Genomic DNA, 16,841 nt, shown 5'->3' with positions numbered 1-16,841 from the left:
TTTGAGCTCTAAGATTGAATTAAAAAGGTTTTTACAATAAGGAAAATACAAATTAAAAAAACAGAATTATGTGTGATTGATGTTGATAAAAGGGATAAAAGAAAACCCTGTTTACAATACTACTTTCTATTCTGGCCGTAAAAGTTCATTTATCTTTTTACTGGACAAGTAAATGCAACAGAGAATAACATGATATTTAACAGAAAAAGAAATTCCAATATAGCATATGATCTAGCATTGAGGCAATATTCACATTTCCAAAATATTATAGACAAAAGGGAGCTATCGCAAACTTAGTCAGGAAAAAAAATGAAAGCAATGACTAAAAATTGTCCAAGGAAGCAGCTGATGTGCTATGCATATTAACTGGAAGCTAAGCTGCATGGAATCAGGTACTGGTACGTGGAAGCGAAACGTTTAGAAGCGCGGAAGCGATTTTTTTGAATTTTTTAGAAAGCGGGTACGTTTTGGAAGCGTCATAATAAAACAATATATATTTATATCTAAAAATATATTATATAAAACAACAAATTAATTACTAAAACATGATAGAAGAACAATATGATATAAAATGAGCTCAATAAACATTTTATAATGACCTAGAATAAACAACATAAACACTTCAATAACTAACATGATACTAGTAGTGTAGCTAACCACAAATGATGCACATACCTTTCAGTCAGTTAATCCATCATACACCTGACAATCTCTCCAATGACACTGACCAAGTATGTGGAATCAAAAATATATGTATCTATATTTTGCAATGAGCGGCACGCCCTAAAGCTAAACGACTTTGCGCCTATATGTATTTGCGCCTATATGTATTTGTGAGTCCATAACAACCTGTGAGTTTTTGAGCCTATATGTACCTTATTCATGAGATGAAATATGAAATTTCGTGGTTGTTCATGAACCTCACTATTCTTTGCATATTCTATAGCTATGTGCCATAGTTTTTAATGGACTCTAGAATTTACTAGAACTCACTTTTGTGATTATTGAAACGTTTAAGTCATAAAATGCTCTGATTTTGAAAAGGATAATGGATCATTTTTAGAAATACCACCACTTTAGCCAAACAACCATTTTTCCTTTTATGTGTCATGTTTGTGACCCCTTAGTTGAATCCAATTTGAGCCTACATTGAGCATTTTCTTCATCACCTATGTTATCTCCACGCTTAGTATAGTTACCTCTACCTTGTCCTATAAACTTGGCAGAATTCTTGTTACGATGATGTTGTGATGATGCATAAAATAAGTGTGGGGTGGAAGACATTTGAAAAAAGAAAGAATCTGTAACGACCCTAAAATTTCAAGTTTAAAAACTCAAAATTTCAAAGTCGTTAAACACTAAACAACTTCAATAAAATCGAAATCATTTAAAATGCCACAGCGTATCATCTCTGAGTTCAAAATACAACTCAGTCAAACCGATTATTACAAACTAAATTTATGATTCGACATTACATAAGATGGAAATGTAATGATCCTCACAATCTCTCACAAAGCTCACATAATAAATCCACTCCAATTCTCACACACAAATCCACGCTAGAAACCTCACCACAAGCAGGATACGAACGACTTCGAGTCTCCGGAGTCGTCACTCAATCTCCACTAATCAACACCTGCGGAATTATCCCCTACACCATCGAATTGGTGCACCGAGATTGTAAACACAAACCCGGTAAGCTTATAGCTCGTATGAGTAAAATGAAAATATAATTCGCATATCAATATATACGAAAAATCATAAATCAACAGATATAAATGCCCTTATGAGTCAATGGACAGCCCATCTGTTTGTCCCAAAAAAAAAATATATGAAATGAAAGTGCTCATGAGAAATCGGGCAACCCTTCTGGTTACCTAAAAACATTTATAATACGGGTACTAATGAACGCTGGTACACATCTGTTACCCCTCACGTAGTACACCGCTGATATTGGGTAACCACCCGCTACCCAATATCCAAAACAATCTGAGTACTCATGAGCCGATAACCACCCGTTACCTCACATGCAGTACTACGGCAGACAGACTAGAGCTCTAACTGTATCGTAACTTTCACCCGGCCAAAGGCTAGGTTCCGACTTGCCAAACACGTACAATAATCTCACATCATATTGTACAAACATCAAGTCCGAAGACAAATCAATATTTTAACAATCTCCATGTTAAAATCACGTACAATAATCTCACATCATATTGTACAAATTAAAATCACATGCTCGATAAAAATCTTGTCATCGAAATGACATCATCACGATAAAATCATAACAGTACATTATATAGCAAACTATATATATATATATATATATATGTACTTATTTACCATTTATACAATATATATAATCCACTATATCGTATACGTGTCATAATTCGTAAACACGTCCGAAGACAAAACGTTTAACAACACATTAAAATCACGTACAATAATCTCACATCATATTGTACAATTTAATTCACATACTCGTCATATAATTCTCGTCATCGAAATGACTAATTCCAATGAATTCATAACAGTATATAATATAGCAAACTATATATATAAGTACTTATTTACCATTTATACGAATATATATATTCCACTATATCATATACATGTCGTATTTCAATATTTAAAACTCTTGCAAAAATCTTGAATTCACCGCAAGGGTAGATTCGTAAATATGTGAGATTTTACTCACCTTATCGACTCGAGCGTAATTCCACAATTTCCGAAGATAATTCATTTCCTTGATTTATCGATCACCTTGAAAAGATAAGAAAAGAATTTAGAAACGTTTCGTAAACCTTTAAATGCCGAAACAGTAATATTCGGTTACTGTTTAGCAATTTTCGGTTTTTACGAATTTACTGTTCACTGTTACTATTTAAGTATTAATGTACAAATACGCATCCAATATGTATCTCTGTACGAGTACATACTGTTTACGTATTTCTGTACGTGTACATACTGTTTACGTATTTCTGTACGTATACATACTGTTTACGTATTTCTGTACGTATAAATACTATTCAAATGTACGTATTGTCTTAGTAAATAATAATTACCGAATTACCCTTCCAAAATTAATAATTACCTTTACTAAAAGTAATTTACATTTACATTTACCGTACGTAAATAAAATTTACATTTACATTTACCGTATGTAAATAAATTACAAAATTACCCTTTTTCAGAAACACTGTTCACGCCGCCGCACGTGGCGGCGTGTAGGGTACACGCGCCACCCGCCGGTAGGCTGCGCGTGGGGCTCACGCGCCGACGCCACCAACGGCGTGTATCTCGCCACCGCCGCCCCATTTCTCCTCCTCTCCCTCTCCTCTACATTCCTGCGGCATCACGCCGCTCCTCACCTCCTCCACGCTACCTCACGCACCGCCTAAGGCGGCGGTATCCCCCTTCATCAAATCCTCCTCCGATCTCCACAATTCCATCCCAAATTCAACCAAAATCATTACACACTCACATGCTAACATCAATCGCATCAAATTCGTACCTAGATCTCACGGTGGAACCCTTCACTCGTCGTCGGGAGAGCTTGAGGAGCCGGTATCGTCGATCGAGCAGAGGTGTGGGCGCGCGGCGACTCCAGGTTCGACCATCGTCGTGGAGGGCTCCAAAGATGGGGAAGGGTGGAAGCGTGCTTGCCTTGAGCACGGCATCGACAAAGGAGCTCGGCAGAGACAGTCCCCGTGCTTCGATCTGTCGCGAGGAAGGCTGCGGCGGCGAGGTCAGGTGCACCGGCTAGAGGTCGACTGCGGTGGTCCCTGCGGTGCTGTAGGAGTTGGCGGGGAGAGGCACGGCGGCCTGGAGGTGGAGATCGCCGGTGTGGTTTCGAGAGGGAGGCAGAGTGAGCGATCGGGGAGGGAGAACGAGAGAAAAGAGAGAGAAAGTGGGAAAAGGAGGCGGGGTGATGGGTTTCCTAAAATGGGAACCTAGCTCCATTAATTGTCTATTTATACCCGTTTCCAAAATCGGAAACGAACTTCCGACGTTAATAACTTTCGTCCGACATCCGATTCAAACACGTGACGTGTCCACGAACTCGTATCGATGAGCTCTACGACTTTCGTGAAGGAAGTTTTCGCAACCGAGCAACGGAAGAAAAGTCGATCTATACGTTGCGGTAACGTTACGTTTTCTAATTAAACAATCCGAGAACGTTTCCGTTTTCGTTTCGAAATGTCGCAAACCTCCAATTGTCGTCTTGAATTAATTTCACAAATTTAGCACTTTGAAAATACTCGACATTTAGTTTTCGAAAAAATCGGGTTATTACAGAATCAACAAGCTTTTAAGCAAGCAATGCCGAGAAAAACAAGAAAAAAAATGAATGATGAACTCGACAAGAAAAGAAAAAGAAAAGAAAAATGTTATGTTATCTTCCATTTGTGATTTGAAGTTGAGTTGTAATTGAAGCTCTAAAAATTTTTACTTGACCTTTGTCCATGTTGACTTTGTGGTTAGAATGATGATTATGTCTAACTTATTATATTCGGCCCCTGATGGTGTGTGGTGTCATAAGTATGATGTTTACTCTGCTAAATCTATATGATTACATTTGTGATTCCTTGATATTCCATGCATTTAGCTAAGCCTAAACAGTTACCTTATCTAATGATCCTAATGATTCTTAAAATGAACAAAGGTTAGTTTGTGGAGATGATCACAAGAGTTGAGTATATAGTTTTGGTACATTCGTGCACTTAATTGTTAAATGAGGTTTTCCTATGTTATTCACAAAGTGCTTTCATTTGTTGAAATATGCAAGTTATTTGATGTCTTAATATCCTTTATCTTGCATACACTTGTGTGTGAATGATAACAATGAATCTGAGTGAAAATAAGATAGTATATCTTGTGAGGAGGATTAGATTGACTAAATATGTTTAAATGCTTATTGTCTCGTATGAGTCGTATCTGACTTATTCATACTATGAAGCATGTTTATGAAACTTGGAATTTAAGTGTTTACATTCAAATGCTTAAACTTGAAAGCTATGTGTTTTGAGATTGTGAGGCAATCATTTATGGGCAATAATATCTTGTTTAGTTTTGTTTTGCTAAGGGACTAGCAAAAACCAAGTGTGTGGTAGTTGATAGGAGCACTTTGTGCGACGTTCTTAACATGTTTTTACCTCTATTTGTACTTTGCTTAGTCCTTATTGTTATATTATTGAGTCATTGAGTCGTAGTAAGAGTCTTGGGCGGTATTAGATGCATTTTTGTGTTTATATGAGTTAAACATGCAGAATTGGTCTAGAAACCTAATTTGAGTAGGAATCCTTATAGGACTAGGAAACCTAGTTAGATTAAGAGTCTTTATCTTTCTACATTTTGGTTGCATTGGCGATACTGATTTTTCTCTTTAATTCTCCTATTTATACTAATTTCCAAAAATGTCCAAATACCTTTTGATTCGTAACATTTTCATACGAACTCCGATTTAGGCGTGCCGTATGTCTACGAATTCGTATTGACGAACTCTACGACTTTCATGATTAAAGTTTTCTGAGATTCTTAACGGATAAAAAATCAACTCTTGACTCCTCACGATAACGTTTCTGAGTATAAAACGCTCGAACACTTTCGTTTTCTCCATTCGTACTATATAATCGAATCATCACCAATTTAAATATCTTCGAACAATAATTAGAAAATAATTATAAATTTCCGGGATATTACAGTAATTTTCATCGGCTATAGAAACAGGGAATTCCAGAAGTTTTGGCCCTTGATAATTACTATCTAAACTGGTGAAATGACCAAACCTGAGTTACTTGTTCTTCCAAGTGATCCTTAGTTAGCAATTAGCTAGAGACCATGTTTTTCTAAAAAGTTGAGAGAAGAGCCTCTATTAAAGCCTTTCTCTACTCGTGGATCCAATCCATTCAATAAATTAAAATGCCAACATGACAGAGATAAGTCAATTAAGGAGAAACAACGACCTGAGTTCCAGTGAAAAATAAAGACGGGAATATGAAGCAGAGCAGTAAGTGCAAGCTTGAATGCTTCATCAGGTAATAAAGAGCTGTTAGTTATGAAACTAAGAACCTGGGATTGAATGATGAACTGAACAGGTGTTGCAGACTTGATTTTTGAATAGGCAGACAGGTCGTGCCCATCGTCCAAAGCTAACCAATGTTGGAGTAGATTACCAGACCAGATGGGTTGAGGGCTTAGTCGAACTTGCATGGTTAAGACTCGGGAGTTAAGGCCCATCGGAAAGTGGCAGAAAGGTCTTACTCAGAGATGAGGAGGAAACTGAATTGGGTTGGAGTCGCGATCACAGCAACTAAATTGATAGAGAGTGCCTCTCTGGCTATTTTCTAGTCTGGTACCATTGGTGTGTAACGAATAGTTAGCTCGTTTGTTTTTTAAACAATGTGGGGTGTCAAATCCATTTATTGCACGTGTAATGGGATTGAGAGTGAATGAGAGAGATGAGAAATGAGAGAATGGAGTCATTCTCATGTCATATGTTTACTTGTTATCCGGAATGGAATGGATTGATTCCCATTTTTGTGTTTACTAACATGGAGGAATAAAAATCATGATAATACTAATTACAAGAATACCCTTACATATAACACAATAATGAACCAATGTTCTTCGTACATATTAAATCGTCAAGGTATACAACGTGCAATTTTTTTTAAACTAATATGCTAATTGTGAATTCCAAATGATCGATCAACAATGTTACTAAATTCACATCACTGCCATAAATTGAAATAAGTCCAACAAGAGTGTTTCAACAGTGAAATAGTCATTTCACATTTCTTGCAACTACATACTCAAAATCCCAGAACTAACTGAAAAACCTAAGTCCTTCCGGTGCAGGCATGTGAAGGATTATTTCTTCGGTAAAGTAATGAACATAACTTGAGGAGAGACCGAAGTGCGAGCGATGATGACCAGTTTGCACATTGTTGCTGTCAATTTTTGAGTTTGGTGTGGATCAATAGAGGACTGGCAGTATGAGACTGCTCATGATACGAGCCAGAAGTACAAGAAAGGAAAGTCCATTTGTAAGAAAATGTGAATATGAGGATTCAAATGTAATAATCATTGACACAGCAAGGGTTACATATATACATTATGAAAGCTATAAACTTGTAATCATCTAATTACAACATTATGAATCCTTAGAAAGCATAACATACCTATCATACCATCACAAAATCAGACTTTTGCAAGTACCAAATCTCTACCTTATATTGCAAAAGTAGAGGTTACCAAATACAAATACACAACAGAGTAAGTTAATTACCATTTTGAAGCAACATTCACAATCAGAAGAACCTTGCCACCGTACTCACTCAGATTTACATCATTTCCCTGATTATCTGCAACCCAGTCCATCGTATACGGATTAATTCAATTAACATCACAAACTACAAGGCAAAACATGTACACGAGTAACCCTAAAAGATTATTAACACAAAACCCAAATTCTTTCTATACCCAAAAGCTTGCTCACCCTACCTGAACGGGGTAGGAATCATCTAAAAACCCTGTTCATCTGCCAAACTGGAAAATAGAGAAGACCACAAGAGTAAGCTGGTTCCTTGGAACCAATAAAACTTACACAGTTACAAGTTACAATACTTTTATGTTTTCTGGCAACCAATAAAATCCAACTGAAATATTTTATCCCGATTACATATCCCAAATTTCTCAGCTACCAAGAAGATGATGATAGAAAGCAAATAGAAACCCAGTAAAGAAGAAAACGAAAAAGAGAAAGAGAGAACTTACCTGAGGCAGACGAAGAAGAGCAGGAGGCAGACGAAGAACAGGGGAGGTGAAGATGAAGACCTTTCAATTTAGGTTTTTAACTGGGGATATTTTAGGATAATTTAACGATAGTGAGGATATTTTTGGGATGAAAACTTGATTCAGCCATGGTTGGAATCAATACATACTCCCCCTTCCGGAATCATATTGGGGGAGTGATTGCTGGATTTTCTGGTGTGACCCACAGAATTTTCATTCCGGATGATGAGTTAGTAAACACATTCTTTAAGGGTAAACGAAATGAATCAAGAAAGAATGACTCCCTTTACTTGAAAGTAAACACGCCCTTAAGGTAGAAGTCATGTATTCACGACACACTAAGATATTTTGGCTACGCTAAAAGAGAGTTAAAAAAGTAAATCTCCGGGTGTGTGTATGAGATTTTTAGCTAGATTGGGTTCCAAATCATGAAATCATGTTTTTAAAAAAAGGTAAATTTAGGTAAACTTAGATCCGACTCAGACAATTAAACTTATAATTGATAGATCTAAACGAACCAAATCGCAACACTTACTAAGATAGATGCTAGACGATGTCAAATCACTATTTTGATTTAACTCTAAACCCTAACCTTAAACCCTAATAATAACATGAGACCAAGTTAATGCAATGATCATAAAAATCAAGCAGACTCGATTTAACGTATAAATACTAGCTTATTTATGCACAAGTAAACAATTCTAGGCATACACAAACTATAACAGTTTCATCTCAAATTTGGCATGCTGAGCTACTCAAACGCATTCCCCCAATATGTATGACACGAACTCATAACGAAAATGGTACAAGATGTTTGTTTTTCTAATAGATGGCACACAAGATGTTTTACTTGGTTAAAATTCAGAAAAATAACCATTCTTTTTCTTATTCAACAAGTAGGGTAAAGTGTAAAAGGAAACGAGTAGAGTTCAATCCAACTTGCCTCCGCCAAAGTGTACCAAGGCTCCTGTGATCCTGTCAGCAAACAAAACCCACGCAAACTCAATTTGTGTCTGCTCATTCCGCCAAGGTTGTTCTCCTCTTCAACTTCAACAGCCAAACATGTTTCTGAACAAGCCCATCAATATCCCACACCCTCTTCTCTATCTCTCCACCCTTTCCCTTCAACTCTGACCCCCTTCTCTTCATCTCCAACATCCCCACTCCAACACCCACTGCTAATACTCCCCCAAAACATTAATATATCATTCATTGGATTCTTTGTCTTTCATAATTTTATTAGTTTTCAGGTTCTGGGTTTTGTTCACATTCTGTTTTTGGTTTGTATATTCGTAATTTGCGGCTATGGCGCTTGAGTCTTCGATTCTAAGCCCACCCAGCTTCATCCCTGGTTCGAAATCATTGAGTTTCTTGTATTACAATAAGCAGAGGAGTTTCCCCACCAAGGTTTTGATGCAAAACAATCGATACCCATTTCGGCTGGTATCCAATTGCACTGGCACTAGCGATTTTAGGAGGTTTTTGGGTCCAAGATGTGAAGGAGTTGACTTGTTTGCTAATAGGGCTCGTTTGAGAGCTGTAGGTAAAGATGGTGAGAGTTCTAGTGGTGCAAATGATGTTTCGGGTTCCAGTTTTGATTTTGTGAGGGTAATGGTGAAGTCTGGAATGGTTTTAGCTGCTATTGTTTGTGGGGTTTTGGTGTATGGGTCCAGGAGAGCTTTTGCTGTGGAGGGTGTGGTCAATGCAAGCTATGGGATTGTGGACAAGAGCATGATAATGTTCAGAAATGCTTGGCCGAAGACGCTGCAGGTGCTTCAGGTTTTTAAAGAGCAGGGTTTGATTTTGGCGGCGCTTTTGGGTCTCTCGGCTTTTTTCTCAATGGCAGAGACTTCGATTACCACGCTATGGCCTTGGAAGGTATGAACTTTTTGTGTTTTGGCCTTCTGGGTGCCTTTACGTAGATACAGTTAATGTGGTTGAAATGTAGCAATTGATTAGTGCATTAGAATCTTGCAAGAGCATGAATGATCTTGACTATATTTTGAAAGAATGCGGGTAACAAATCTACGTTTAGATAATGTGTTGTCATTGGAATGTACCATTATCCAGTGTATGTATTAGAATCTTTGTAAGCATGGCAATAATCCGAATTTTTTATTTGTAAGAATGTGACCGACCTAATCTAGTACTATTTTGTAAGAAGATTAGCTAACTGATAGTAATTTGTGTCAGGTGCGTGAGTTGGCTGAAAAAGAGCCTGAAAATGGTGTCTTCAGATTGCTTCGCAATGATGTGACTCGGTTCTTGACAACCATACTTATTGGCACAACGTACTTTTCTTCTCATATATGTTGGTATTCATTTTTCCCTTGTTCCGTGATGAAGTTGAACATTTCTTTCTTATTGTAGAATTTACTTGTGTACTCAGTGTTGTCAATATCGGAGCAACTGCTTTAGTTACAGAGGCTGCAACCGCGATATTTGGTGAAGCTGGTGTTAGTGCAGCAACTGGAGTAATGACTGTATGTTTCATTTTCCTTACCCTTTATTATACATAGTTGGAGGTTTGAAATTTTATTCTGACAAACTGGGTACCGGTCACTTAAAGTTTGATAGTGGTCCTTATAGCATATATGTTTTGCACGGTCAAGCTTGTAATGCTGAAAATGCCAATAGCTTGTATCATATCCTATCATGACACTGAAATATATTTTTGTTATCTGGAGTGGACACTGAACACCACTCCTTATTTAATGACCGAATAGCCTATTCTTTTATTAGCAGTTTCAAGAGAGAGATTCATCAGTTTTGCTGGACTATTTGGTGTCAGATGTTAGTGTTAATTACATTGGTGGTTGAGACTAAAATTTGGTAAAATGCAAAATCAGTCTTCTGTTTTGTCCCCTCACTTATTAGGGAAGGACATCTCATATGAGAGAATTCTATATGTGTAGACTGATATCTAAAATCGCTCTTCCCCCTTTGATGTTGCAAGGTTCTTATTTTGCTTCTCACGGAAATAACTCCCAAAAGTGTTGCAGTTCACAATCCCACAGAAGTAGCTAGGTTTGTGGTAAGTTAAATTCTTTCTCTTACTTCAACTAAGTTCCACATGTCGATACTAGTTAGATGTCCCTACCTTCTGGTATCGTGGCACAATTTTTGTGCTTAACATATGTTACTCCAGCTTGTCTTGCTTACTTTACGTGTATTGTGGTTTGATGCCTCTAGGTCAGGCCGGTGGCTTGGCTTTCATTGGTTCTATATCCGGTTGGAAGAATTGTTACATATCTATCAATGGGGATGCTGAAAATTCTAGGATTGAAAGGAAGAAGGTTTTCTTTTGAAAACTCAAGTTTATATTCTCCACACCTTCTATTTTGTTTGTATTTATTTTCTTGTTGCTTTCAACCAGTGAACCATATGTTACCGAAGAGGAGTTAAAACTGATGTTGCGAGGGGCAGAGTTAAGTGGGGCAATTGAGGAGGAAGAACAGGTATTCCAATACCCTTATTTTCAAAACCATTCAGTTGAAGTATTGATTGCTTTGGTAATTTCAATGAGTAAACAGTTATATCTGTTTTCTAAGTGCTAATAGTGAAAAAAAAATTCGATCACTGTCATGCAAGCTATCAGTTTAAAATTCAGTGTTGCTGCCATCAATCATCCGGCAGTTGCATCCATCACATTTGTATGTATGTATAGGTGACACTTATCATTTCAAGAATGATGGTTATACTGTGTATGGATTAAGGTCCTGCTGTATACAGAATTACAGAGAGAATAAAAACTAAGGGGTGGGTGTGGGATATCGAAGTATATGTATTGTGGCTCTCTATAGGTGTCTGGAGGGTAGCTCATTACAAATGCAATGATATTGTTAAAAGGATGTGCTCTCTAGATCTCTCACATGTGGGTGTTAACCATACAAGTATATATTAGTACGTATACGATGATACTGTAAAACAGATCTGCTCTCTACATCCCTCACATATTTTTCTTGAGTCAATTATACAAGTATATCTTATGGCAAAATTATTGTCTCCTTTGAACCTTGAACTGGCAATGGCTTCATTTCCGCTTACTAAACTCTATGAACCTCTATTCACTAACACGGTTTATGCGATCCCCAGAAAATTGGACACACACACACAACATGCATGTATCTATTTATAATTTAATTAAGGTACAGATTTGGTAAATGAAACCTTTTGCAGGATATGATTGAAAATGTGTTGGAGATTAAAGACACGCATGTCAGAGAGGTGATGACACCTCTCGTAGATGTAGTTGCAATTGATGCCAGTGCAACACTAATTGATTTTCATGACTTGTGGGTGACTCATCAATATTCAAGGTAAGCAAGGAGGGTTACTGCTTTTGTTTTCATTAAATAATTTTTTCCTAGAAGATTTATACACCTTATTTTTTTTATTAAATAAAGACTGGACTTATTGATGCATTAAATATTTCTCGTGACTGTTGATAATATATTGAACTTTCTTTTAGGGTGCCTGTTTTTGAGCAGCGTGTTGATAATATTGTAGGCATTGCATATGCAATGGATCTCCTGGATTATGTTCAGAAGGTAAGATTTTCGTACTCATATTTCCCTTGTGGTTCACATATTCTTTATTTCTTGTCTGTATGGAACAATCTCATAGTGCAGAATTGTAATTGTGTTTAATTTTGAAGGGTGAGCTACTAGAGTGTACTGCTGTGGGGGATATGGCTCAAAAGCCTGGTTACTTTGTGCCGGGTAAGCTTTAGTAGAAGTTCTAGCAACAGTTGCATTCTTAAAAAGACTTCATTATGTAACATCTTTAAGTTTTGTATTCATCACAGAAACATTTACATCGTATTCTTTACAAATGAACCATTTTTGAAATGAAATGATATCACTGGAATTGAAGTTGTTGGTCGTTGTTGCTTAAATGCTCAGGTGATGTCTTTAACCTCTAGGCCAAATCCAGCAAACCCTTGTGAAGGCGATGAACTGTGCCTACTCTGTTTTCTCTTACCGTGTTTTTTTTTATGTCTATCTAGTTCTTTATTTTCTATCACAGTGTGGACTAAGCCCAAAAACATACTTACCAATCACTAGCCTCGATTTTATCAACTCATTCAAACCAATAGAATAGCCTAGAAGGATACCATCAGTTGTGTGTAAGAGTCTGGACCATGCTCAAGGTGTGCCCCATGTGTGCAATCCATTGTTAGAGTCATGCCAAGCGGTAACTTATAGTCCATATAAATCATAATTTGTAAAAATCAGTGGGCAGACTGGAACTGATGTCACACAATTATACTTGGCGGGGCTATTGAAGTTATCCCATCTCTACTTTGATCTGTGATCTTTTTCTATGTGATGCTATCTGAAGATTATGTTAGGTCATTCCTGCAAGCAATTATGGGTTGTTATAGTCAAAGCTGTCAGGAATTTTCAAGCTCTTCAGCCTATCTTGGTTGGTGTCATTCAGAAGTTCTCTTGTGCCCAAAAAACAAAAGCAATTTCACACTGGATAACCACCTTATGCTCTTTTTGTTTTTATTTTTGATATGATATATAAACATTTTATTTTAAATCAGACCCATGCTATATGAGTCTAACCCCACAATCATGCTGCCAACTTTAGCATGTCATCATGGTTTTCAGTTCTAGTTTTAGCATACCTGAGTATCCAAACCTCAATACTAGTTATGCTACTAAATGAGTCTAATCCTACATTCATACTGCCAACTCCAGCAATTTGGTCATGCTTATCAGTTCTACTTTGTGCACACCTGAGTATCTGAGCCTCAATACTAGTCATGTCATAGCTGCATGCATTTGTCTGTTTTTGTTTAGAAGGACACCATCTGGTCCTTAATTTTTAAATGTATTAAGTAGTATAATGCATTTTTCAGATTCAATGTCAGTCTGGAATCTTCTTAGAGAATTCCGCATCCGGAAGGTTCACATGGCTGTGGTCCTCAATGAATATGGTGGAACTGTAGGGGTATGTTTAGTCTTTCATTTTTTTAATATAGTATGTTCAATGATGCTGTTAAACTTCTAACAAGTTGCTTATCAAGCCTCCTAACTTGTTGTGGTGAAACAGATAATTACACTAGAAGATGTGGTGGAGGAAATTGTTGGTGAAATATTTGATGAAAATGATTCCAAGGTATGCTCTTTGATATACCTCTTTCTTTTAAGTCGTTGACCATAGAAGTGTCAAAGGGCACAACCCAAAGACATGGCTAATTTGCAAAACAATTAGATGTAAACAACTAAACAAATCTTTATGGTCCCAGAACATGTATGCTCAAGATTTTGACCTTCTCTTTGTAAATGAGCCTTCATGCAACACACAAAGTGGTAAAACTGTGCTTTGTTGATTTGCAATATAATTGTGATGTTAAGGATCTTATTATAAGGATTAATTAGGATTTTGTTTCAGCAGTAGGAGGTTGTATTATGAAGATTTGAAATTTCGTATATTAAGTTAATCTACCCCTTTTCTGATTGCTGAACCCACAGATTGGGACTGATTCCACGTTATAGTATATCTACTATCCTAATGCAACCTCTTTAATGCTTTAAAGAACGGAGCGAACTTAGCACTGGAAATACTGATCCAGTGATGGAATCAAACATACTTATTTAATCCATACCATTCTTATTGGAGAAGCCCTTTAGTGACCAATAGTTTGATACTAGGACATACTCAGCTGATGTAATTCTGACTGTTTGGTACGTTACTATTTTTAAGTTTACTAATTGAAACTGTTGATTCTGGATCAGGAGGAGATTCAGAAAAAAACTGGCTACATTGTAATGCGTGCAGAGGGAGTATTTGATGTGGATGCAAACACATCTATTGACCAGCTCTCTGAAGATCTAAATGTTAAAATGCCTGAGGTATTTCATCCTTTTAAGTTCTAAATCCTGAGTATTGGTCTTCTGAAAACATATTTGATTTTAATTTTATTCTTTAATCTTTAGTTTGTCATGTAGTTGTAGCCACATCGGCAAACATACAATTTAATGCAACTGCAAGTTAAGGATGCAAATCGATGTTATGATCAGTTTTTAAAAAATGGCATTTAAGCCTGATAGGCTGATAGTTATGATAATGACTTTTAGTCTGAACCTCAGTGTAACAAAACCTTGTAAGTGTCTTCTCAGTGTTGATTATCAGAGCATAAATGTACACAGTTTCTTTTTTCCATCCGGATATGTTTTTCATTTCAATACACAGGTGTACACAGATTGAACACATGAAGACACATCCTCCATCAATTGACACATTGACCTCTGACTTTCATCTGTTGTTTGTAGGGTCATCAATATGAGACTGTATCCGGATTTATATGCGAAGCGTTTGGTTATATTCCAAGGACGGGGGAGAGCATCAAAGTATTGCTTGAAAAGGAAATTGAAGAGGAGAATGATGAATCCAAATCTGAGAAGCAGGAGAAAACAGAAAAGCACCAAATTTTTAAACTTGAGGTACGCCGCATGAGTATTTGGTAATATAAATGCATATCCATTACATGTTGCAGATATAATTAAGTGCAACTTTCAATAATAGTAGAAAATATGTTGCTTTAAGTGATCTACAGATGGTTAGTGATTTTTTGCGGATGCCATGATTAACTAGCAATTCCCACTATATATTCAATGCCAATTCCTAACCACAGTATTACTTAATACCACGAATCTCATTCAGAGTTGTGTTCTCCGACTAATCCTCATCCAAGCCCACTTTTTTTTTTTTTTTGCTTCTTATACAACACTGATACCTTAATAGAGTGATGGATGGTTTTTTTTAACAGAACAGTGTACATGGGGTAAATAAAGGCCATGATAGTAGATTGACAATTTTTGTATTCTGGTTATTGAGCCCTAGAAAACACTGAAGACTAATGTTATCTTGATTGCAGATTCTTGCTGGAAATTGCAGAAAAGTTGGTGCTGTTCGATTTGAAAGGTTAGAAAATGATACTGCTACGTTGGAGACCAAAGAGGTTGCCCGCTTGGTTCCCAAAATTATGAAAAGGAAGTCCAGTAATAGTCATGACTCAGATGGTGGAGAATTTGATGAGGATTCATTCCAAAAGAGACCACATCTTGAAATATCTGATGAGCATGAAGACACTGTTGATTATCGCAGTAGGCATTAGTTGAATTCTTCTGTTTCCATTTTTTACGGGAATCATAGAATAGTGCAATTTGAGAACACAAATTACGAGTCGATGGGGAAGAATGCTGTAAAGAAATCTTTATTTGAACTTTCAACACTTGTAGATTTTCATTCATTTCTTCCAATACATGTTTGTCATATATGCCTAGTGCCTTTTTAAAGTCAAAATTGGTTTAGTAGTGGTCGGCAGTGTTCAGGGAACCCAAGTGGAGGGACCAATTCAAGTATTCAACAGCGAAGAGCTAGACACTAGCTTTCCAATTTTGTTATTGGCATTGAGCTCCCTCTAATTCTTTTTACTCTTATATTTATTATCTTGGTTGTTATATTGAAAGCTTTTGGATACAAATCCACCCTTGTAAGATCATATTGAATTAGAGGATAATCACCATGCTAGAAAAGAAAGAAACTCAAAGCACGTAATATAACTACGGAAAATCCGAAACAAAGATTCCAACTGACATAGGGATCCCTCCCCTTCAAAATTTGTGAGCCAGCTCTAGTCATAAGGAATATCTTATTCACTAGTTTGTTTAGAACTGATGCGTAAGAAGAGCCGCTGGTTCAATCAATGTTTCGTCACTCGATATATTCATGAGGATTACCTCAGTTTAGTCTCCACTCTCTTTAAGGATTGAAATTTTGGTTAACATAATATTGCACACATCTATGATAGGAAACGACTATCAAAAACGGAAAGTAGCAATCTCTCTTTCTTCCGCAACGATATTGCAGAAAAAAAAAACTTGTAGCTAGGTGCAGAAACGAGATGGTGATTTTGATATGTCATGAGCTCGGTGAGTTGGTAATCCTCAGATTTATTAGTCAATGAGAAGAAATCCACGCATAATCAATCCTTCTCAACTTGAAAATATAAACATCAGGTAGATCAC

At 36.8% G+C, this 16,841-nt stretch overlaps 1 protein-coding gene and 1 long non-coding RNA gene across 3 annotated transcripts; one reads left to right on the top strand and one right to left on the bottom strand.

Moving 5' to 3' along the window:
* Positions 1-7,062: 7,062 nt before the first annotated feature.
* Positions 7,063-7,991, bottom strand: LOC126788399 (uncharacterized). 2 transcript variants are annotated; one of them, XR_007671363.1, is made up of 2 exons: positions 7,780-7,991; positions 7,063-7,367 (listed from the first exon to the last, which is right to left on the bottom strand). It is a non-coding gene; the product is annotated as an uncharacterized LOC126788399 (long non-coding RNA). The 2 variants fall into 2 exon arrangements; XR_007671364.1 differs by lacking the exon at positions 7,780-7,991 and adding an exon at positions 7,507-7,773.
* A 781-nt stretch (positions 7,992-8,772) lies between these two features.
* On the top strand, positions 8,773-16,094 carry LOC126788390 (DUF21 domain-containing protein At1g55930, chloroplastic-like). The gene is made up of 14 exons (XM_050514378.1): positions 8,773-9,675; positions 9,991-10,088; positions 10,187-10,280; positions 10,754-10,831; positions 10,990-11,093; positions 11,174-11,255; positions 11,977-12,116; positions 12,269-12,347; positions 12,455-12,518; positions 13,667-13,758; positions 13,861-13,926; positions 14,547-14,663; positions 15,084-15,254; positions 15,689-16,094. Exons 1-14 carry the CDS (start codon positions 9,103-9,105, stop codon positions 15,926-15,928), a joined length of 1,998 nt encoding a protein of 665 aa, XP_050370335.1. The 5' UTR covers positions 8,773-9,102; the 3' UTR covers positions 15,929-16,094.
* Positions 16,095-16,841: the final 747 nt, after the last annotated feature.

This window comes from Argentina anserina, chromosome 3, assembly GCF_933775445.1.
Source record: "Argentina anserina chromosome 3, drPotAnse1.1, whole genome shotgun sequence".
In the NCBI taxonomy this organism is placed as follows: domain Eukaryota; kingdom Viridiplantae; phylum Streptophyta; class Magnoliopsida; order Rosales; family Rosaceae; genus Argentina; species Argentina anserina.
The sequence above is the reverse complement of the archived record's forward strand: the minus strand, read 5'-3'. Positions and strand labels throughout refer to the sequence as shown.

Excerpts from the sequence above, each read along its gene's own strand:
- LOC126788390 (XM_050514378.1), top strand. The coding sequence starts at position 9,103 with ATGGCGCTTGAGTCTTCGATTCTAAGCCCACCCAGCTTCATCCCTGGT. Across the intron at positions 10,832-10,989 it reads CAGAAGTAGCTAGGTTTGTG|GTCAGGCCGGTGGCTTGGCT; the intron begins GTAAGTTAAATT and ends TGATGCCTCTAG. Across the intron at positions 13,759-13,860 it reads AATATGGTGGAACTGTAGGG|ATAATTACACTAGAAGATGT; the intron begins GTATGTTTAGTC and ends GTGGTGAAACAG.